The sequence below is a fragment of the Actinia tenebrosa genome, unplaced genomic scaffold (genome assembly GCF_029948245.1).
Source record: "Actinia tenebrosa isolate PJP-AT-01 unplaced genomic scaffold, QUT_ActTen_1.0 PGA_scaffold14__42_contigs__length_11649687, whole genome shotgun sequence".
NCBI lineage: Eukaryota > Metazoa > Cnidaria > Anthozoa > Actiniaria > Actiniidae > Actinia > Actinia tenebrosa.
In genome coordinates, this window is record NW_028292574.1 from 8,205,508 (window position 1) to 8,229,838 (window position 24,331).

Here is a 24,331-nt window from a genome sequence, read left to right on the forward strand (position 1 = left end):
TTTTTTATCTTTGGCAAGTCTTTGAACGCATGCGCTCTTATACCGGAAGTCCAAGAAATCCTGGTCTCGAAAAATGGATTATGCCAGAGCCATCGTTCTTCTCTACAGGCCAGAAGAAACGCTGTTTTTCACTTGCGCAGATGATGATATCGCATCTTCCGATAGGCCTCCTCGAGAAAAATATTCTTCGTTTGACTTAAATTCATATTAATGGGTCTTCTCATGAGCAACAGATCGCAACCTGCAAGAAGCAGTTTAGCTCGACCGCTCCAAGATATAAAAAGTCTCAGCGGGAAAACGGCCATGCGCGCTAAAGTGGTACAATGAATCCGGTCGTCAAAACGATAGCCAACTGGGATAACTCTTATTACTGGGAAATAACTCCTTGGCGTAATATTTTCACATTTTAGACCACGTGTTTTATGCATGTTTGAGTTGTATCCATATAGTCACGTGTCTTCTCATGAGCAACCATTAAACAAAGAAGCGATACTCTAGGGAATGACACGTGGTTTGTACTATGGGAAAACTTGCAAACTAAAGAGGTGTATAGAGGCTTTGTACCATCACGTGATGGCAGCCATGACAGGAACAATTGAAACTGATCTAATCTGATTTACATAAGAAAGAATTCATGTTCCCAGTGGGAAAAGACTCTATTGTTGTGTCTCTTGTCGTGGCTGCCAACACGTGATGGTGCAAAGCCTTTATTGTGGGCTCCTTGAAATTTCTATACTTCTAGTGTGTAGCACTTATCCTTATTTGAAAAACACATTGGTTTATAGAGAGTGTGCAACCACATGACGCAAATATTCTTTGAGATGTGAATGACAATGAAACAGCCGCCATGTTGGTTAATCTAACAATATATCTCACCTTCCCCCTCGGTCTTAAAGGTACACTTAATAGCATATTGGAAGTATAAACCTTCACAACTTAGAGACGTATCACTCAAATCAAGAAATATTTTACCATTCAACTATTTACTTCATGTAGAATCAGTACTGAAGGTATTGTCGAAGGGTTCATTTGCACTTTAAGCTTCACGGCTCTCGAATGAAAAACCTTGTGGAATAAATCTTCTCGAAACAATATCGGTTTTTGCAACCGCGTTCCAACTCTTACACAATCTTGCTACTCTTATTAAGTCTTTTATGGAGAATTTGAGGAATATTTCTAGCAAAAGATCTTCGTTCATTAAAACTTTCTCTACTGCCATTTTGTCGACCATCTTAAAAAACGCCTGCGCTATAGAGGTCAGCGGTGAGGATCATCAACACAGGAAACCCAAGCTTTTCGATTATTTGCCATTGAAAAGATCAAAATTTTGTACATGTTTTGGTCAGGATGAACATTCTCTCATAAACAAGCTTCATGTGGTTACGAGAACGTACATGTCATTCCGTAAGTTCAATATATTTTTTCATATATTGTATCAAGTATTTAGAGTCCTAGAATCCTATCTAGAACCGACTTGCGTTAATCTTGATAACTCCACGTGGTTTGTCACGATAAAGAATATCACAAGCCTTCCTGTTATGATTCAATTTACTTAACTTATTATTCAAATACAGTTTAGATTGATATTTTCTTACCATACAAGCCTTTCACAACTTCAAGTCGCGTAAAAGATGGGCCAGCTCAACTAGGAACCGTGGACAGCTGTTTCGGCCTGCTTTGGGCCTCGTCAGCACGGTGTATCTAGTGAGCTGGTAGAATCCCACGAAAAAGTAGTACATGAATGAGGCGGTAAGTTATGAAAGGCTTGTATGGCACTCTTCTTCAGCCGTTTCATATAAGGCTCATAATTTGCCTATTACGCATGTTCTTATAAAATATACGAGCCATCCCACATACTCGAGTCTAGCATTGCAATACGAAAATGCGAGTAATTATCAGGTCCATAAGAAAAAAGCGTTTTGTCTATAGCTACATGTTCGAAAAAAAGACCCACGTGTGCAAAAGCACAAGTAAAGTAAGTCCTAACTTCATAATCCAGTTATAAAATATTTGATTTAATTGTTTTAAAGAACAAATACCAACACCTTCTTACAAACAAATGTATAACGAATAAACCCGGTAAATAATGTTCCAAAGTTCGAGCTAAAATATATTTTGAACTGGATTTATTTTGATCTTAGCCACAAGGGCGATATAGGTTGATTCCAGCCAGAAGGAAACATGGACTTGAAGTCAAAATCTTTGAAGAAATCCAAGCGATGGCTAGAAGAAAATAAAAAAATAAAAAACCAACATTAATACACTGCATATACTACAACAAAACATTCAAAGTTTTTTGAAATACCTGTATGAGAAACAGGGATTATCAGGAGAACAGGAGAGAACTAAGAGCAGCGCTGTTGACGGGCTGGCACAATAGATTTATCCCGCGTAACCTCAAGATTTAGCCCGAGGTCACGCGTGGTTAAACAAAAGTTTCTTTCTCATGATAGTGCATTTTCGTATGACTGTGAAAAGCTCAGTGCCGTGTCGTGACCATGATGTTTTCTAGAATTTTAATTGGCTGATTTTTTTCTCGCGCAATGTGATTGGTCTGAAAGTGCCGTGACTTTGGCGTGACCGTGTTCGCGTCTTGTTTATGCCGTGTTCTGGGTATTTGATTAGATGGAGAGTGAATTCTCGAGCAATGTGATTGCTCTGGCGTATCCCTAGTCGTGTCAAGAACGTGCTCGTGCCTTGAGCTTTTCACAGTCATACGAAAGCTGCTCTTATAAACCCGGCACCGTGTTGTAAGAGTCCGTATTGACTGGCAGGAACAATAGATTTATCCCTCGTGGCCTCGCGCTTTAGCTCGAGGTCACGCGTGGTTAAACAAAGACTTCTTTGTCATGGTACTAAACCCGGTACCGTGTTATAAGAGTCCGTCGGCTAATCGTTTGGTTCCGACACCGACAAACTTTTTGAAATAATGGGTATTTTCTCTTTCCATTTTCTACTAAGATAGATTCCCCAACCATTCCAATGATGTACTTACAAATCTGGGTAGGCAGTCTTAGAGGCAGGATACAGAGACTCGTAGATCTTGTTATTGTCAGGTCCATGTATAGCATAGGCATTGATCTTCCTCATTCCTGGTGGGAAGTAGTCTAATGGTACGATGGCTGTACCATTCCACGTCATGCTGTTTAGATCCTTACTTGCTGAATACCGCATCGGTAGCTTGGTCTGAAAAGGAAGTCACTCATAATTGCTTAACCTTGCTTATCTATATATCCATCACCCTTGTGCTAAATCCACATGAAGCACAGAGCGAAGAACAAGAGCCCTCGTTCTTCGCTACAGGTCAAAATAAACGTAGTCTCTGGGTACGAGATTGTTGGGGGAGGGGGTGGTGAGGGGCTTAGATAGGAAGTGATAAAATAACTAAGTTCTAGCAAGCTTACTGATTGCTCAAAATGTTTCTATTTTACTTCAATTATTATCTAATGTTTTTGAAGTATCTGAATCTCTGAAAGTGCTTTCACAATAAAAATAAAACAGTAGTATTAATCCATGAGCTTGTTATTTCATAACAGAGATAAAAAAAAATAAAAAAAAGATTTCTTTTTTTTTAATATATAGCACATAAGAATGAATGAGACCAAAAGTGAGTGCGTTTACTTTGGGCGTAAATAGACCTCTTCGGCTTTGGGTAATGTTTTCCCATTTCAGACCACGTGTCATTCCCTTGAGAATAAGATTCTTTGTTTGAGCTGTATCCATATTTATGTGTCTTCTCATGTGCAACCGAGCGCAAACCTTAAACAAAGAAATGATAGTCTAGGGAATGACATGAGGTCCGAAATGGGAAAACATTAGAGCCGAAGAGGTCTATTACGGTACCCCTTATATTAAGGACCAGTTGGTTCCATCAAAAGGCACCCTTAAACATTTTGAAGTAAACCTACTGAGCAGTGTCCATGGTAGTAGAATGGTTCTAAGTTCTTGTAAACTGTGTTTTACCTTGAATGGTTTGCGGACTCCATCAAGTAGAAGAAGAAGATGTGGGCCATGACTAAATGGAAACAAGAGATCGTACGAGACCTTTAATGTAACATCAAAAGCCATTCTCTGACTCTGTCATAGAGAATGTGTAAATAAGGATACCTGATAGAGGGTGTGGATGTTTAACTGTTAACTGAAAATTGGCCTAAAAATGAGTAGTTAACTGACAATTCCCCTAAAACTAGTAGTTAACAGATAACTGTCATATTCCATTATTTTGGTAATATTATGGCAAGTGCTTATAAAATGATTAACAGTTAACTGACAATTGGCCTAAAAATCAGTAGGTATCTAACAATTGAGTACACCCATCCACCTATTCACAAACGGCCCTGATAGAGTCCAAATCTTCTATGAAATTTGCAAAATGTTTTATTATTATTTTATTAACTTACGGTGATACTTCTAGTTCAAGATACTTCTCTTTCTCACCCAGGAAAAACATTTCAGCAACTGGAAGAAATTAAATACACCTATGAAAACATGTAGGATAGGGAGAAGGGAGTGGAGAGGAACGGATGAGCGAGGGAGAAGCGGAGGGAGAAACAACGGGAAAAATCTAGGATAGGGAGAAGAGAGAGCCACGAAAAAGGAAAAAGAAAGAGCGAGGGAGAAGCGGAGGGAGAAACAACAGGAAAAATCTAGGCCTAGGGAGAAGAGAGCCATAAAAAAGGAGAAAGGGAGGAGGGACATTGAAAAATGGCAAAAAGAATAGGGGAGGAGAATTTTTGGGACAAAAAAGGAATTTTTTTGTTTTGAAGCCCAGATTGGAAAGCTAAGTAGTGTATCTTTATTGTATTTTGTTTTTATATTGTTCATGTTTATTTCGGCTAAAGCCTCGTGTGTATACTGCACATTAATACAAGTCACATAAGTGGGATATTCCTTTGCGTGACACGGCAAGTCATATACGTCAGCCCAATCACAGTGAGCGAGAATATGCTCTCCACCTAATCCAATACCCAGAACACGGCACAGACCCGGCACTGCATGCCAGGCCAATAACATTGAGCAAAATATTAACAAAAAATAATAAAAACAATCAGCCAATAAAAATTATAGAAAAGAAAGAAAAAAAAAACGGTTTGTTAATGCACGCATACATCACTGTAATACGAAAACTGCTCTATTATATGGACGGAGGTTTTTTTCATTCCTAGTCTCACCTTCGTAGTTCCACAGCTGCCAGCAAGGCTGCCCTGCAGCACACGGGGGTGGTGCTGGCTGGTTAAACAATGGGCCACTCACTTCAAGGCGAACATTAGTGTTGTCTTCTGCGCTGAGCTTGAACTTGATCGGGGCATGCTTTATGGGTTTGCCATCCCACTCGGTCAGAATGGAAAACTCATACTTCTACAAGAATATAAATGATAGTGAACCATCAGTGGCTATACTACAATTAAAAGGGCTCAAGCTTAGCCTACAGGAGCGGCGGAAGCTGAAAATCATAGGTGGGGCACTGAAATATTATCTTTAACGCTATGTGATAATGACCGCTGTTTTCGGTTTGATTGCGGACGCATGCGCCGTAAAACTATATGACTGCGAACAATATTTTGTGGGAGGGGGGCTAGGTCCCCAAAAACAATTTCGTGGGAGGCACCTGCCCCCCCCCCCCCCCCCCCCCGGTTCCGCCGTGCCTGCCCTACTGGGTTCAAGGAGGGTAAGCTTGAGACGTTGTGACTGTAATGAGGAAAGACAATAGAAATTTTTACCCTGGGCATAATGTTTTCTCATTACATACCCATTTGCATTCCCTAGAATATCATTACTTTGTTTAACGATCAAGAATATAATTATTCTCATTTGCATCAAATTTAACATCTATTCTCATTCAAAGTCTTTCCAATCTCAAAATTTTTAGTAAAACATGAAAGCATACTCCTAGACATTTGATAAGTAAATAAAATATAACTCTAATATTCAAATGGATGGATGGATGGATGGATGGATGGATGGATGGATGGATGGATGGGAAAATGTCAAAAGTATATTAAGCCCATCGAGACGTATATATGTAAAATTTTGCTCGAGAAGAAACTTTTGTCGTGGAGATGCTTTCCATTCTTTTGCACGAAGTTGATTGACAAAACGACCATCTACAAGTATCATTCACATCACTAACAAAATGAAGCTTTCAAAATAAATATAAAATACAAATACCTTTGGGCACTGTGTGGATCCACATCCAAGAAAAAAGAGCACGAATGATAACAAGAAAACGAGCAACATGATGGCTAGTTCATCTAATGCGACTGATCAGTTAACCTTATGCTATATGGTCTTAAAGTCGCTCCAAAAAAGTTTATAAAAAACACAAACACAGCTAAACTAACTACGAGAGGTCTGTCAGAAACCAGTCCTGACAAATCCCACAGCTGATTTGGTCGTGTAGTCGGGTTTTTGATTCTGTTTAATTTCTCGGACAACCAACACCAGAAAATTTGCTTAAGACATACAGACTATTGTATTGTCTAGTGCTCACTGAGGTACTAACTTCATATGTCGTGTACACGAAGGTGACATAGAAGTCATAGTAGACAAACACTGTCAAAACTAGTACTATTTTCGGGAAATTAATTTGGATCAAAATATCTAGCCATTGCTTGGAATTTAGATGCAAATCTGTTGCGAATTAGCGACCAATACCAGTGTAGATGGAGTTAAGATAAACAAAAGCTAGTGAACAGTGAAAACATTTTGGTTTTATGCGGGTACCAGAAATAGAATTCGGAGTACATTCCAGAGTTTCATATCGGGGGAGGACTGGGTCGAATCGTGAAAACGATGCCATAAATATCTCCATTTCCAAGTGATTTTTGTTCATTCGAGCAAAACGGGGCTGTATTTGTCGAGATGAATAGTATGGTACAACTACATATATTATAATGGTTTATTTTAACCAACCAGCCTGCTCAACAGCTGTCCAGTCCCCCCAGCACCTACACTTGATAGGAATGAACTTGGCAAAGAGGTTTGCACCATCAAGTGCCCTCGCCCATTATACAGCTTGGACTGCTTGTGGTTAGATGACAGAACAATAAAATCCTTTTGCTCTTGGGAATTGAATTATTTTTCATGTAAAAAGATTGTATTGTTCCTGCCATCTAACATGGCTGCCGTCACGTGGTGGTGCTAAACTCTATATCTCACCTCATTGGCTCTGACAAACGTTCTATCCATTGGCGGGCTACCAGGTGCAACACCTGTGAAAATATTTACACAAATATCAAACACCGATGTTTGTAGGTGGGTAGCTATGGTAACTAAGAAAGTCTACTGGTGAGGAGGGTCTGCTGGGGAAAAAGAAGCTCTGGGGGTTTTCTCCTTCCGCAAAACCTAAGAAGTTAGTTCCAATTCAAACTGTGATTTAGCCGAGCCCTGACTGAGGATGTTTCAGAGTTTTATCTGTGAGTTAGCCATGCCCTGAATTAGATAAGCCCATAGGTTGTTTCAGGGTTTGATCTGTGAGTTAGCCATGCCCTGACTTAGATCAGCCCAGAGGCTGTTTAGGGTTCGATCTGTGAGTTAGCCATGCCATGACTTAGATCAACCAGAGGTTGTTTCAGAGTTCTATCTGTGAGTTAGCCATGCCCTGACTTAGATCAGCCCAGAGATTGTTTCAGGGTTAGATCTGTGAGTTAGCCATGCCCTGACTTAGATCAGCCCAGAGGTTGTTTCAGGGTTCGATCTGTGAGTTAGCCATGCCATGACTTAGATAAGCCCAGAGGTTGCTACGGGGTTCCATCTGTGAGTTAGCCGTGCCCGCGGGCTCAATAAAGTTTGAAGTTTAGATCACGTCTCACCCCGCTTACCACAGAACCCACAAGACTTTGGGCATCTTTTTCTCATGTACTTTTTGTTAACAGTGCAATAACCCACGTATCTAGAGAAATATTGACACTTGTTCTTGCGTTCGTCTTCACACTTCGGAATGAAAGCTTTGTCATGTCCTACAAGGAAATAAATTAAAATACAAAAGAAGATAAAAAAATGTTCCGCCGAAATCCGAAGTCCATGTTAATTCCTTTGAAACAATACTAGCGAGAGAAAAAAAAAAAAACGAATCATTTTAGAGTCAGTGATCAATTACAGGAAGCCCAAGCTCAGTAGGTTACAGCGTATGTTTAAAAAAGCTTCTTGGTGCTCAGTTGAGTAATAGACCCCTTGCATGTGACGTCAGTTTAGTGGACAAAACAAAAGAATTTCAATCTCCTGAGTGATGTCCTCCAAATGAACACTTTTAGGTTAATATGGAAATACAAAAGAAATCGCACTTTTTCTCGATAGAATTTGTGGTATTTCTTTTGTGTTTCCATGTTAGTCTCGCATCCACGATACTTTTGAGAAGGATCAATTGAACTGCATTCCGAAGTACTGCAAGGGGTCAATACGACATTTTGGAAGCGCCCAAAGCACGAAAGAAGTGTAAAGAGAGTCGTGGGCGAGTGCTTTTGACACTTCTTTCCTGCTTTCGGCGCTTCCAAAATGTTGTATTGCTAAACGGAGCAAGGATAAAAGCTATCTTATTTGTTTTATTATATAGAAAGAAAAAAATGTGTTGAAGTTTTCAACCCTGTTTTCTAAAACTTCTTTCTTTGCTAAGTTGGGTGCGCGGAATCGTTTGGCGTTATGCAGCAACCGTGCTCTGTTGTCGACTAATAAAGCACAGTTCTCGACCAATCAGAGCGCGTGTACTATTTAAATCATAAACTAAATGTGGTCAATGAAAAACCGCTTTTTGCAAGATTTTTTAGGAAAATTGTTATTGTCACAAAATCCAGATTGGGCTCCCTTATTTCGTCGAGTGCAGTGCAGTAAGAAAAAAAGGGCTATGGGTACGAGATCGCTAATTCGTTAAATTGCATGCATGGAGCATGCGCAGAGGTTTTTTTTCTTATGGCTCCTTTGGATCGATAGGTTTCCTCACACAAGAAAAGCAGTTTGAAGAGATGTATTACATGTTTTACCTGGGCTATGTGTTGGTGGTTCAGCGGTTTCTTGATCATGCGTAAAGAGAATAAGAGGAAGGCATTCCTTTTTTAACAAGTGATTTACTTATTATTAATCTGAGCATTATTTATAAACTTTTGTCATATTTTACATTTTTTTATTCGTAGTTTTTAGGTTAAGGCATGGGTTAAGTTGACAACACATCGGGAGTAGATAATGAGATTCAAATACTTTTATCAGCGGATTGAAACCCAGAAATATTCTCCTTCACAGTTCCCTGCGCTATCTTGAAAGTTTGCCATGCCTTTGCATCATCGAAGCGAGACGAACGGTGAGCTTGCAATGATAGAGACCTTTTCAACGCCTTGAACAATTATTCTCATGTCTCTATCATTGCAAATTCACCGTTCGTCTCGCTTCGATGCAAAGGCAAGGCTACTTTTCAAGATGGTGCAGGGAACTGTGAAGGGGATCATTGCAAACATAACAATCTTTACTCACCACAGAATCCACATGATTTTGAACAGTATTCATGCATGAAGTGCACATGATATTTACAGTAGTTGATGTTGTCTTTGACATAGTTGGCGCACTCCTTTAGTTTGTCCACGCAAACTGAAAATTAAACACCAAAGATATATTAAAGCGCTTTAAAGCATTAGAGTTTAGAGAGAAGGGATAAGCGATGGTTTAAATAACCACACAGAGCTAAAGAATTCCTATTTCTCAATGATCGGGTAAAATTTCGAGGCTTTATTTCACGTTTCAATGATTTTATTGAAATTTTTGATGAATCCCCCTACATTTCCTTATAACATGACACCACAGAAACCCAGCTTGGGCTACCTGTGATTGCAGCATAGTGTCTTGTACTACAACTGCCTGCAGATTCCCCTTAACACTTTGTCTTGCTTGATTACTTGGCATTTCAGACCACGTGTCATTCCCTAGAGTATCATTTCTTTTTTTAACGATTGCGCACGAGAAGGCACAAATCATGAATATGGATACGACTGAAACTAAGAATCTTCTTCTCAAGAGAATGGCATGCGTTCTGAAATTAGTAAACTTTACACCAAAGTCGATTCGGTACAAAGAACTCTTCACTTTCGGCGAAAAGTTTTCCAATTTCAGAACCACGTTTCATTCCATATAGTACGATTTCTTTTTTATCGTACGGCGCACGAGAAAAAGCATGAATATGAAGACGACTCAAGCAACAATCTTGTTATAAACAGAGAATGACCCCAGGGGTGAGAAGCGAGGTCACTACCACTCTGCCACCCTTGAATGAGGACTGTTTTTTGGGTTAATTTGCAACGTCCCCTGTGATTAGTTAGGTTTAGGGGCGGGGTTGGGGAAAGGTTATTGTTTTCTATTGTTCTACACATGTGTGCCCTCCAATAGGATCACATCTTGCAAATTCGTGAAAGACGAACCTGCTTTTCCACCCCAGTTTTACCTGATTTCTTGGTCTTGGATCTAAGATGTGATCGTATTGTAGTCGGTAATATTGTAGTACGAGCCACAGCATCGATGTTCTGTTGTCTGGTATTCAAAGGCACCGTAGTTGGAGTATCATCAACTTCCACATCTTGATTCTCAGTAACAGTACTAGGGATTTCTGTTATTGGTCTTTCCGTTGATGAAACCGTTGTCTTGACTTCTGCAGTACTTTCCTCTGCGCTCGTTTGTGCTTCAGTAACTTCACTAGGAGTAGCAACTTTGATATCTGTTTTCGGATTGCCTGGGCTCGGAGCCTCGGTAACTGGGCTTCCTGTGTTAAAGTTTGGATCAATAGTGTCTGCGTTTTCTGTGGTCGGGCTGGTATCGTTGGGAACTGGATGTTTTGTACTTGGACTGGAAGCGTAACTATCTGGTCTAGCAGTACTGGGAATATCAGTGGTAACTCTTGGCTTAGAGCTCGAGACTTTAGTGTCCAGATTTTCAGTACTTCTTGCGGTGTTTGCATTTGGGACTCTATCGAAGACGCTCGGAGCTGTCGTTTGTATAGCTTCTTGTTTTGCATTAGACGTTGCCCTAGCAGTACTTTTATAATCTGTAGTTATTTCAGCTGGTTTTCTTGTAGTCTCTGCGCCATCAGCTGAGTTTTGTACCTTAGTAGAAGACGCTTGAGCCAAGCTGGGGCTCTCAGACAAACGGTTATCACTAGTCGTAGGGAATCCAGTCTCTGTCGTTGAAGAAGGGACGCTAGTTGCTATGGAATCTGGAAACGATGTCTGTGAATTTGTCTCTGTAACATCAGTTGATTTTGCAGCCTCGGTATTGACTTCTAATGAGCTAGTTACCTTTGTTGGTTTGCTCGTTGTATCCTGACTTTGTGTGATAAAAGTAGATGTGGTTGTATGAACAATATTTATTGACTGTGTTTTCAAACTAGACCCAGTCGTTTGGGGTTGGTCTTCTGATGTAATAGTCCTATCAGTTTTTGAATCAGTCGTTAGTAATTCATTTTTCCTCGAGTCTGACAATGTTGTTGCCTTGTGGGGTATTTCTGTGGTTTCTGACGAAATTCGTGAATCAGCAGGAGATGTCGTTGTTGCGTTAGGGGATGTTTCTCGCTGATGTGCGTTCCCTGTCGTACCCCGCGTATTAACGGCACCTTGAAAGACCCTTGTCATTTCTCGTGGTGTGCTATCGGTGGAAGGAGAGATTTCTTGGGTGATTTCTTCATTTGTTGGTCCATAAGTATGTTGTGGATGTACAACTGGCTGGGTAGTCCCCTCGGGCGAATAACCTTGATCTTCTGTTGAACGAATTATCCATGTTAGATTCTAGAATGGAACTTTATCGCACATCGACACAACAAGCCTTCGTTGCACCCGCATAAATTTATTCTCAAGCACTTGAATGCGAAGCCACGCGTGATGGAATAATGGCTGCCGCGTGAAAAGGGCCAATAGACCTCTTTACCTTGGCGTAATGTGTTTCCATTTCAGACCACGTGTCATTTCCTACAGTATTATTTCTTTGTAACGATTGCGCATAAGAAGACACACGAACCCAAACAAAAAAATTTAAAAATTTACAAAAAGATTTTTTGCGGAGTGAGAAAGAGCGGTGAATCCCGGCGGAAAAAGAATTGAAGCACAGGAGGGAAACAACAAACAACTCTACTCAAATACGACACTGAGCTTGGCAGGACTTGAATCTAGTCGAATTATAAAGAGGCAAGCGCTCTCAACTCTACGCCACCCGCGCTTCCCTAAAAGCAGTGGTATGTGCGTTGGCTAACAAACGACTTCCGTGGTGTTAAAACGCTCGCCTCTCATCTCTGAAGATCAGGGTTTAAACTCCCAGTCACCCCATGTAAGCTGAGTTCGTTGGTTCCCTTTCTGAATAGACCCTTTTCGAGTTCCAAATTACCGCTGTGTTTCTTGATTACAGACTCATTTACTCAGGCTAAGCCTCGAATCAGTGTGTAATTACTCGCACATACCAACGGTAAAGTAAAGAATGCACAAGTTCAACAATACGAACACTTTGAAACTTGACGGACCTTGACTGGAAAACGTGAATATTCTTCACGAAATCGAGGCTTAGCCTGAGTAAATGAGTCTGTAATCAAGAAACACAGCGGTAATTTGGAACTCGAAAAGGGTCTATTGCATCCGAGGGTCTTTCCAGTCCGATGGTTTTCCCTCCTTCCTCTCAAACCGACTCTAACTAATTGAAACCGTTGCTAGAGCTGGGCCCTGGGGTCATATAAGGATTGTAAAGCGGCTGCAAGAGGCGCCTTCACATGCCTTCAGTTCTTCCCCCTTGTGCTGCGCTAACGCTTTACTTTGCGGTGGTGATTGGCGATGACAAGTTTTATCATTATTTTTCATTTCAATGAAGTATACTCACCGCAAAAACCGCAGGTTTTAGCGCAATACTTGCTTCCGAATGATTTGCGTATCTGACATTCCTCAGGGGTGAAGGCTTTGCAGTCATCAAGCTCATCCTGACAGCCTGTTACAGTAGCAAAGAATTTCATTAAACGCAAGCATTTGACACAAGACACTATGCATGAACCTTAGCCAAGGCTATCAGTTACCCACAGCACGAGAAGATCGTGAAACGTCGCTCTGAAAGCGGGGCTGCGCGCCAAAATAAAAACCATTATTGATAAATATTCTTGGATGAGATTCAAAAGCTCTGATTGCTTTAACCCTTCGCTGGTGAGTAAAGAGTATCTTTCTTTTAAGTAATAAAGAGTTTTCAAGTGCCGTCACATCAACCATATTGGTGTACCAAAACAATACATTTTCTATGTTCCGAGAATTTTTATGCAAAAATTGTGAGAAAAATCTTCTACTGAAAAATCAGCTATGTCCCAGCAAACCTACATTAATTCCTTAAATAGGTTCACCAGTGTTATTGATTGAGAAAAAACTTTTACATTCAGTTACTCACCTGGCTTTTTAACCGGTAGGAGAAAACCTGGGAAAGAAATTGCAAAATAAGAGTTGGATACCGCGATACTCCAGTTTCGAGTTCTCTTTGCTCAGTCTTAGCCTCGTTTGTGCGTTATAATATTCAGCTATTCAACCAAAACCCTTAGCATTTTAATCAATTTGTATTTTTTCGTAGTGCGTACATTCCTTACTATACATACAATGGACCTTAATAAAACAAAAGAACACATTTGTACACAATCGAGGCTAAGACTGAGCAAAGGCGAACTTGAAATGGGAGTATTCGTACATGTTTGGTTTACTGTACTCAGCGTGTTTTGTGGGAGGAGTCTTTATAGCAAGAGTAGAAAGCTGAAATAGAGGCTTTGCACCATCACGTGGTGGCAGCCATGACAGGAGCCACAACAATAGAGTATTTTCCAACTGGGAAGCTGAATTCTTTCTCATTTACAATTAGATTAGGCCAGATTCAACTGTTCCTGCCTCCTGTCATGGCTGCCTTCACGTGATGGTGCAAAGGCTTTATAGCAACGACTGTGAAGGAAAGTTACTGGGAAACGCATTTGTTTTGAAACACTATCCCGAGTGGAGACATTTGAAAGTGGAGGTCTATCGTATTAGGGCGGCCAGCAAAAACGGAGGCTTTTAAAGACGCTGAATTCATTCACACCGCGGTACATATTATCCCGCGTGCACAAATGACGATAATGCACTATTCTCGATCGTATATAGCTTCGTTTTAGATCGCTTCAGTGTGAACGCCTATGAAAACGCTAAGGTGGAGGCGAAGTTTTCAATGCATTTTCGGTGAGAAGAAAGCAGAGCGTTTCCAAAGCGATAGCTATTCAAAATCTACGACGGCGACGTCAACCGGAAGTGTAAATAACTTCACTTTAGGGTTTCGCGCCCTAAATGTCTGTCTTCTCTGTGGATGAGTTGACCTTACTGACGATGTTTCGAATAAAATCTCCTTTGAACAGAACCCCAAAGAGAGATTATTTACATTTCCGGTTGACGTCGCCGTCGTAGATTTTGAAAATCTTAAGGTCAAGCTCAAGTAAGGGGAACGTAGCCTTAGAAAGAGGTTTATGTCGACTCCTCCCCAGTTGTCTATCTGATATATCCGAAAGGGGAGTCCCGAAAGGGTCTTATTTCTCCCCTTCTCTTGGGGTATTAGAGAGAAGACTGGGGACATACGAATCAGAGGTTTATATGTTGCAGTGTAAACCCTTACCACACATCTGGCAAGTGTTGGAGCAGTACTTTCTGAAGAATCCATTGAGTCCAGTACATTGAGATGGATTCTTTATAAACACTGAACAGTCGGACAATATGTCAAGGCAGCCTAAAAATATAAAACGACAATTTAAAAATATTTGTGAAGAATGACCAGAAGAAGAACAGGCTCTTAGTTTCTCTCTTCGGGTCACAAATACGTTTGAAATCAGGGATTGCAACTGCAAGGCAGCTATTTTAATTATATTGCGCGACAAAATTGCGAGAAAAGTTGCAAGGGACTGGCCTGGTGTAACATACTCTGTCGGCGCAACTGTGCAATAAATTTAATGCAGCGCACTGGTTTTATTGCACGACATAACAGTTGCGAGACAAGTTACAAGAAAAATGGTGCAGTTTATCAGCAACTTTAGTCAGTCTTTGAATTAACCAAAACTTGTCATACACCTTAATCCAAAATGGTGCACGGCAGGTTGAAAACGAGGCATCCAGGGCCAAATTTACAAATTTAAAGTATTTTCTTATAATTTGATGCTGCAAAATTATCGCGTTCCTGAATGTAAGAAGAAAAGAAAGACAGAACAAGTGAACAAGTGTTTACTTTGCATTGACAACATATTTTTTCTTTGCATTTGACCCTGGATGCCTCGTTTACATGTAACACACTTGGCTATGCGCCATTTTGGACTTAGGTGTATAAAAGCTCTATACTATGACTTTAGTCCTGACATTAGCCCCTTCTTTCAACGCTCCACTTTTTTGTTTTAGTCGCGAAAGCACAGAAATCCCAAAAAAGTGGAGCGATGAAAGAGTGGACCAGCTCATTAGTGAAGATATAGAAAACGCGCGCGCGTGCTGTGTGCTGTCATAAAGCACGCGGGGGTTGGCAGAACACGAGAGAAGTGTTAGGAGAAGCACGACGCGTAACGGAGTGCTTCTGGACACTTCTCGAGTGTTCTGCCAATCCCCAAGTGCTTTAGGACTGCACACAGCACAGCAAGCAAGTTTTTTTTTCTTTTATAAAATACAAATTACGATAATAGATAGGAATGACGCAACGGAAAGTGCGCGCGCGTGCAATGTGCTCTCATAAAGCACGCGCTCCAAACCAATCAGAACGCGACATTCATAACAGTTATTTTATAAAAGGATATACACTTCGAAATGATTAAAATCATGGTAAGATTAGGGGATGAACTCACAGAATCCGCATGTCTTTCGACAGTACTTCTTCATGAGGCGGCCATCGAAGAGATTACATTGAGTCTGACTCTTGATGTAGGTGCGACAATCTTCTAGCAGGTCTTCACAAACTGAAAACAAAAATAGAAACTAAGAATTACCAAAAAAAAAAACACGTCCTCTTATTTGTAAGCTACAAAAATATACAAATTGAGCTACTCAAACATAAAAATATATATTAAAAAAACATGTGTTTCTACATACTTTCATTATTGTATGAATTACCTGGGGGGAAAATTGAAAAGGAGAAGATTAAAAAACAATACGGAAGAGGAGAGGGACGGGATGAGGCAGGGAGGGAGGTGTAAGGAAGGGAGGGAGGGATGAGGATAGGAAGGAAGGAAGGAAGGAATCCCAGACATCTCGTAATACTCTGCGCAATGATATTTCCTTGTTGGATGTAAATATGTAAGCAAACTAAAGGGAATTCATATATTAGGATTTAGAAACAAAATAAGGAAGGTAGGTAGGAATGGAGTAAGGAGGGAAGGGAGGAAGGGATGAAGGGAGGAAGGAGAAGGCAGGAGGAAACATGTTAAAGAGAAATGAATAGAGAAATTGAGGGAGTAAGGAAGAAGGAAGGAAGAAGGAAGGAAGAGATATCAAGAAAATATAAAGATTATATTTTGTTTCTTACCAATTCCTGATGTTTTACCGATCGATACGTCATCTTCTGCCCCTTTGAAAAAAAAAAGAGAGAAAGAAACTAGTTCATTAGTGTGTAGTCTCCTTAGCAGGCGCTACTAGTGGCGTCACTAGTTGCCATGTTGATCACCTTTACCCATAAAAGTAAGGCAAACACACGAAACTCAAATATTTTCCGTCATCTTTGTTTTGTTTTTAAAGGACATTGGCAATATAGAAAGACGCAGTCTGTTTAAGGCTCACACTATGATGCAACATTAAACATATTATTTTTTCGTGAAGAAACCGATATAGTGGGAAATAAAACGCAAATTAATTTGACCAAAATTCTTTAGCGTCCGCCATCTTGAATAGTCTGTTGAAATAATTAACTTCCATATGACGTCATTAGCAGGGTAGAATGGAAACAGACCTTGATTTTCGGACTAGTTTTTGGAGAAAGTGAACGTAAAAATTAGTTTCTAGTATTCTTTTATGTAAGACTATGAAGCCGTAAACTGGGCAATACATTTTGTTTTCATCTTGTACGACCAGATGTTTTAATGCTACCCTGCTAATGACTTCACGTGAATAAATTTGCATGTTAAAGATTTTCAAAATGGCGGAACAGGGGACGACTAGGGACGAGTAACAATTCGTTTTCTCGCCACCCTTACAATCCAGGTAAAACACCACCATAAAGACTATTTATGTATATACTTTTAATAATAGGTTGCTTGAATTATATTGCAAATGTCCTTTAAAGTGCTTATAAGCCTTTATACAATATTTTCAGAATTGATTCTTTAAATAGTGAATAGTTGATTGTGAAAATAATTCGTTATTTGAATGTCGGGTCTTTGAGATACGAAGGCTTATATTTCCAATATGTTAATGACTATGACGTAACATAAGGGATTTGAGTTATTTTGTGGCAACTTTTAATATTGAACGCTGGACATTTTAGAGAACAAATTTGTAATAACCTTTACGTGAGTCACGAGTAAAAGGGTGATGCTTTTAAAATACTGTAATCCAGAACGAGTGCAGCGTTGTATATTAAATGATCCCTTATGTTACATCATAGTCATTAACATTTTGGGAATATGAACCTTCGTATCTTAAAGACCCGACATTCAAATGACGAAATATTTTCACAATCAACTATCCACTATCTAAAGAATCAAATCTGAGAATATTGTGTAAAGGCTTATAACCACTTTAAGGTGATTGTCTACTTTTGGTAAACAATTTAAACGTTTTTTAAAACTTCGATTTTCCGAATTAAAATTTAATGCTGATTCCAAATCTGGAAAGCAAAATTAGGTGTCCCGAGCTTGTTTTCGAGATAATCAGCATTTAATGGAAGCCTACGCACGAGCTTTTGGAGTAAAACTTGCGCCACCGGATTTATAAGATAATAGTTATTTGCAGACTATATCATTGCACGAATGAGGGCTAGTCAATCATTCTGAAATAATACATGGATATTTTCAACAAAAAGACAAAGAGATACATTGATTTGTCATATTTTGTAGTTTCGGTGCTCTTAAAAAATCTCATAAAGTCGAACACAAATCCCTAAAAAAATCTATTTTTTCATGTGTTAGAACTATAAACTTTTTCTAAAATGTTGATATAACCTAGATTTTTAGGAGTTTTTTCGAATGAGCTATTAAAAAATACAGAGTCCCGTGCAAAATTTGAGGGTTTTGCACTGTTAAGCTCAAAACGCGTATGGTTCTTCAATAAAATCTTGTAGATTTTTCAGCGGTTTTTGAGCGCGCGCACATCGTGGGCTCATAAATCGAACGTTCAAAAGTAGGCAGCCACCTTAATGTTACATATTGTTAATATTATAAGGTTGCATTTGTACTTACTGCATAGTCTGCAGGATTTTTTGCAGTGTCTTATCATGTAACCTCTTGCGTATCCACAATATCCTGGAAATTGCGCCCACTTTCCACATTGAGGGCGAATATCCATACACCCATTCTCTAAGTAAGTAAAACAGGATTGCGAGAATTTTTTTAGGCGTTAGTAAAGACGCGATTACATGGAGCAATTTGGAGCAACTCCGTTGCGATACAAGTTACAGAGAAAAATTGCTCCATATATCCTACAGTGCAATTAAAAATTTGTGCAACAGTTAAAGTTGCAGTAATTTTTGCAAAATGTAGAATTCCTTTCTACTTTTGGCAACGATTGGGTCTCCGTTGCATGCAACTTGTAAACACTATTGCAATTGCCATTGCAATTCCAACTCGACCCATTTTTCGAAAAAGCAAAACCTTAGAATGTTTAATCGGTAAGGTCAATGCAGAGAAGGGAAATCTCGGTTGATTTTGGAGATATACAATTGTGGAGCATCTGGAGCATTATGTTAGAGTTATTTACCTTCGACGGTGGGATCGTAATTAGAAGCGTAATGCATCCATGGATATGGTTCTACAAAAACACGAAAAAACATAAGCATGGTTAATGATTCGTAGGGCAGATTTTTATAGGAGAAGGGCGGGGGGGGGGGGGGGGGGGTGGGGGGGGGGTGGGGTCCATAAAGATCAAGGATGACGGTGATGGATTATAATGGACGTATTCCTCTTCCTGAAGCGCTTGAAAGCGGGGAAAAAATATTGTTCCCGTCAACGTGATGGCTGCCAATTAAGAAAGGTCGTTATGATGGAGATGTTGATGGTGATGATAATGATGATAGCGATGATAGATGACGATAGTAATGACAATGTTGAAGGTGATGACGGTGGTGATGACAATGTTGGTTGTGTTGATAACGATGGTGGTGTGTGATGTTGATGATTATGATGATGATGCTAATGCTGATGATGATCTTTATTACCGTTATTGTTATACTTATCATGTTATGATGACGATGACGATGATAATGATAATGATGATGGTGGTGATGATGATGATTATGATGATGATGCTAATGCTGATGATGATCTTTATTACCGTTATTGTTATAATTATCATGTTCGCCATCCTGGAACTAATTCAGTGTTTATACAAAAAATATTCAATGTCTGTCAACACATGTACATTATGCACCAGAAGCCAGTTCAGATCAAAATACGACAGGTTATCTCAATATAGTATTGCCACAGGTCAAATGAAATTGTGTAACCGTCTAATTTCTATGCGCTTCAACCAATATGGATCGTGGACGGCGAAGCTTCTACATGTGGCAAAACAAACTTGAGCTCTCGCTATTTCTGGTATGCAATTATTTCGAAGATTTTTACACGTTGAAATTTCGAATTTTCCGGTTGCTCTTTTACTTCGATTTTGTATCTAGATATTCATGTGTTTTGACAGTGAAGGTCCGTGGAATTTGTGTTTGTATTGTTGAAGTTATGCACTCTCGTACAAAAATACTTTAGTTTGTTGGTAATTGTGCATATTCTGACGCTGAAATGAGGTCAACCTTGAGTAAACGAGTCTCTACTCAAAGAACGCAGTAGAAATATATAAATTCTAATAAGGTCTATGATATCCTTGAAATTTAATCCGAGCTAAATTAATTTGCTTTCTTGCCGTAATCCGTCGAATAATCTAGAAAGACCACCCTGGTTTTTTTAATCAGTTTTTAAGCTTCCTACGAGATGTATATCCGTAGGGTGCCACACTTTGGCTATGATACAAAGAAAACAAACTATGTAGTAGGTAGATCAAAATTTCTTAAATATTTTTCAGGTCGATGATTTTTATTTTTCTTATTGCTAGTCTAACGAGTGGCATCTCTTGGGAATATTTGTCGAGATGTAGGGCGGATGACCCTTATCAGGACTCAACAAAAGTGGAATGGGAGGGGTGGATGGAAAAAGTGGATATTCTTGTTTCTCTTGTCTTCCTTCCTTCCTTCTTCCCTTCTTCCCTTCTTTCCTTCCTTCCTTCCTTCCTTCCTTCCTTCTTTCCTTCCTTCCTTCCTTCCTTCCTTCGTTTATTCCATGCCTGCTTTCTTTGAGACGAAAGAGAGAAGAAATCATTGCAGTCATTTTAGTCATACAACGATAACTATGACTTGCCAAACACCCTATCTAGACATTTCCCAAACCAAATATTATTAATCCTCTTAAAGAAGCCTATGACATGAGCCCTTTACGACCATGTGAAATGGCGGTCCCGTCTGAGTATGTGCAATGTTACGTCGTCATAGCCGCCATGTTCGTTGACGATAACAAAGCATTCCTCATTAGCTTCTCATTGTTTGATCAACCAACATGGTGGCTGTTTCATTGTTATTCACATCTTAAGGGATTTTGAGTCACATGGTTGCACGCACTTTATTGAACGATTCACATTCGATTCCAAGATGTTTTCGTGCCTAGTAGATGAACTATATTAGTGACCTGATATGTATGTGCTTAATCATAACCATGCGTGATAACTAAGTGAAAACACTTGGATAAGTCCCTAGATATGACATTACTGGTAAGATTACACTCTATACTACATAACGAGGGATATAAATATATATGGAGCCCTGTAAGTTCATATGGGTCGCATTTTACATAGCCTACCGATGTTTTTAAATTAAAATGCGGTATGAACTCTGTATAGAAAGAATAATTAACTTTCGCCACTGTCGGGGCAGCTTGTTGTATACAAATAGTATAGAATGAAAATAATATTGATAGCTAAAATAAGGCTTAAAACCGAACCATCTAGTCAACGTTCATTCTTTTCCATTTTGTCTCAATAGACCCTTTTCGAGTTCCAAATTACCGCTGTTTCTTGATTACAGACTCATTTACTCAGGCTTAGCCTCGAATCAGTGTCTAATTACTCACAAATACCAACGGTAAAGTGAAGAATGCACAACTGCAACAATACAAACACTTTGAAACTTGACGGACCTTGACTGGAACACGTGAATATTCTTCACAAAATCGAGGCTAAGCCTGAGTGAATGAGTCTTTAATCAAGAAACATGCTTACTGCCTCATCTATATCTAGTTTTATTTCATTTCCTCTCGCTTTTTTCCCTCGTTATTTTCCTTTTTTTTCCTCTTCAGTCAAAACCATGAACTTTAAATATGCGATTTCCTTTGAAACTGGAATGTAAGGCAACGATGAAGATGTTCAAAAAAGAGAAGGGGAAAAACTAAAGAATTTAAAGCTAATACTTTTGGAAACGCTGAAAAATGAACACGTTTCAAAAATAGGAAGGTCCCATTTTGGCAAAATACCATCCCATTTAGGCAAAATTCCAAAGAGCTGATGATGAATCTGAAAGGAAACTACAAACTGTGTCCTAAATTTAGTCTCGTTACATCAAACCCCATCGTTTTGTTTTGCATTGAAGCGAGACGACATGTGAATAATTGTCCAAGGTGTTCCTTCATCGCAAACTCGCATTTCGTCTCGCTTCGATGGAAAGGCACAGCTACCTTTCAAGGTTGCGCAGGGAACTGTGAAGGGGACTATTCCTATATATGTATATATATATATATATATATATATATATATATATATATATATATATATATATATATATATATATATATATCCATATCCACGCTCTCAAGATCAACAGTCATAATGAGAACAAATTGGATCTATTAGTTAAGGCACCAGACATTCCTGATAACCTAATAATTTACTTAAATTTTTCAATCAAATGAAAACGAGAACGTAATATAAGGAGTTGTTTGTCAGACGTCTAGTAAATACTCATTTGAAACATAGTCTATAGGAAACACTCCATTGATATTAATTAATCGTATAACTCCCGGAACTATGAAAACATGTTTTGTTTTTGTTTTTTTTGTTTTGCTTTTGTTTTTTGTTTTTTGTTTTTTGTTTTTTGTTTTTTGTTTTTTGTTTTTTGTTTTTTGTTTTTTGTTTTTTGTGTTTTGTTTTTTGTGTTTTGTTTTTTGTGTTTTGTTTTTTGTGTTTTGTTTTTTGTGTTTTGTTTTGTTTTGTTTTGTTTTGTTTTTGTTTTTGTTTTGTTTTGTTTTGTTTTTGTCCTCATTGGCACTCTTTTTTAGTTTCTTCCTTTTGTTTTTCTTTCATAGCATAAACACTGATTTAGTAACAGCAATAAGACTAATAACTGTAAAATGACGTAGACCGTGACTAAGGTTACTATTATATCGTTACTAAAAGCCGCCTAGTGCAATTGTCTAAATGATACACAAATTCTGAATATCTTTTTATGTATATACGAGTATATCAAAAGTATATCAGAAATTATGGAATGTCATCTCTGATATTTTTTTCGAGTTGTCCATCACTAAAGGCTTTCTGAAAAAAAAAATCAGAGATGGTACCCCATAATTTCTTACATACTTTTTATATACTTCATAATTTATATATACATACAAAATTATCAGAATTATTGCATATTGCTGTATATATTACATACATGACAAGTAATTATTGATGATATCTGGTATTGACTCGACTAGTTAATACAATACATATCCTCGCGTGACCTTACACCTCATCGTATCATCACCTTTTTGTAAATTCTTAATTAATGGCTTTTCCATACTGGATTTTTTACAAGGATTTTTGGTTTTGTGTTTCAATTCTTTTCATATGTCACAGTAACACTCCAAACGACATCGGTTGACTTTGCTCCTTTTAAGTGTAAAGCAAAATATTGTACCTTTATATTTATTATTGCATGAAATTTCATGACATTTCAAGTTATAAAAGTTGTTGCAGAATTTCATTATCGTCGTCAATATCTTATACATATGAAGGGTGCTGAAAGATTGTTATTTTAGCGTCAGCAATGTTTCTTAATCTATTCATCACGAAAGCAATCTATTGAGTATTAATCCTAGACCTGAATTAAATTAACGTTTTGGATAAATTTTGTTTTAAGTAAACTTGTCGGAGAGGGTTGTGGTTGACGAATTTACACATTAACAGAAATATCTTAGAAATTTGTAAGTGAATGGACTCTTTAAAGAGAAGCACATGTCTTGTGCATTTGTTGAGTGAATTTTAGACTTACTTGGGAATCTCCTTGAAAACCTTCGTTTGTTTTTCTTGCCCTTCTTCCTTCCCAAGACCTCTACACTTGCAAAAACGAGAAGCAAAACCAAGATAAGCCTAATATCCATAGTCGTACGTTGTTGAGTCGTTGCAAGCTTGGTGAGTTCTGAGGGGTAAAGAGAGATTTAGTTAAGCGCTGCATAGATGATAGATAGGTCACAGTTGGATAGCTATCCACGCATGCAGGGTACAAAAAGTGCATTTCATCGTTAAAATAAATAACATTCTTGCATGAGAATTTTTAGTTGGTCCTTCCACGCTGGAATTTATTATTTTAAATGTACATATTTTTGTACATTGGACACAATTCTTAATACAATAGTTACCTTTAATTATTAATTCTTAGTTTTCTACTCTCTTTCATTTAGTACAACATACACGTCTTTTATAAAATATCCCATATCTAAAATGAGAATTTTCAGTTTCAGTTCAAAGTGTACTAGTTTCTTGAACTTTGTATTGTAATCTATTTTAAGTTTTCCTTTCCAAAAATAATTGTTTTTATACTTACGACTAAAATGTGAGGCCTGTTTAACATGTCTGGTAATTATTCAAACACCTCATGTCTTGTCAGAAAAACAAGACACTCTCTTGACCTATGGTTCAACAGGATTTAACATCAAAAATGTGTCTGTTTTTGTCTTAAAGACGACTCCTATTAAAAACAGACGAAAATACTTGGAGCATTCTTTGGTGAGCTTCATCTGTTTACCAAAGGATCATTCACAACCAATATAATTGTGTTCTGATTGACAAAATACTCATGCACATTAAAACTATTTTTGAAACGTCTGCTTTCAAATCCCCAAAGAAGTACAGTAGTG

The 24,331-nt window shown here is 38.5% G+C and overlaps 1 protein-coding gene across 1 annotated transcript; it reads right to left on the reverse strand.

Moving 5' to 3' along the window:
• Nucleotides 1-1,994: 1,994 nt before the first annotated feature.
• On the reverse strand, nt 1,995-24,057 carry LOC116292208 (uncharacterized). The gene is made up of 20 exons (XM_031699472.2): nt 24,019-24,057; nt 23,467-23,613; nt 18,879-18,929; nt 18,362-18,478; nt 16,495-16,536; nt 16,062-16,082; nt 15,818-15,928; nt 14,614-14,724; nt 13,378-13,404; nt 12,829-12,933; nt 10,421-11,725; nt 9,460-9,573; nt 8,976-9,005; nt 7,821-7,958; nt 7,159-7,211; nt 5,172-5,358; nt 4,401-4,458; nt 3,964-4,015; nt 2,996-3,186; nt 1,995-2,223 (listed from the first exon to the last, which is right to left on the reverse strand). The coding sequence occupies exons 2-20, from the start codon at nt 23,573-23,575 to the stop codon at nt 2,127-2,129; spliced, it is 2,919 nt and encodes a 972-aa protein (XP_031555332.2). The 5' UTR covers nt 23,576-23,613; nt 24,019-24,057; the 3' UTR covers nt 1,995-2,126.
• Nucleotides 24,058-24,331: the final 274 nt, after the last annotated feature.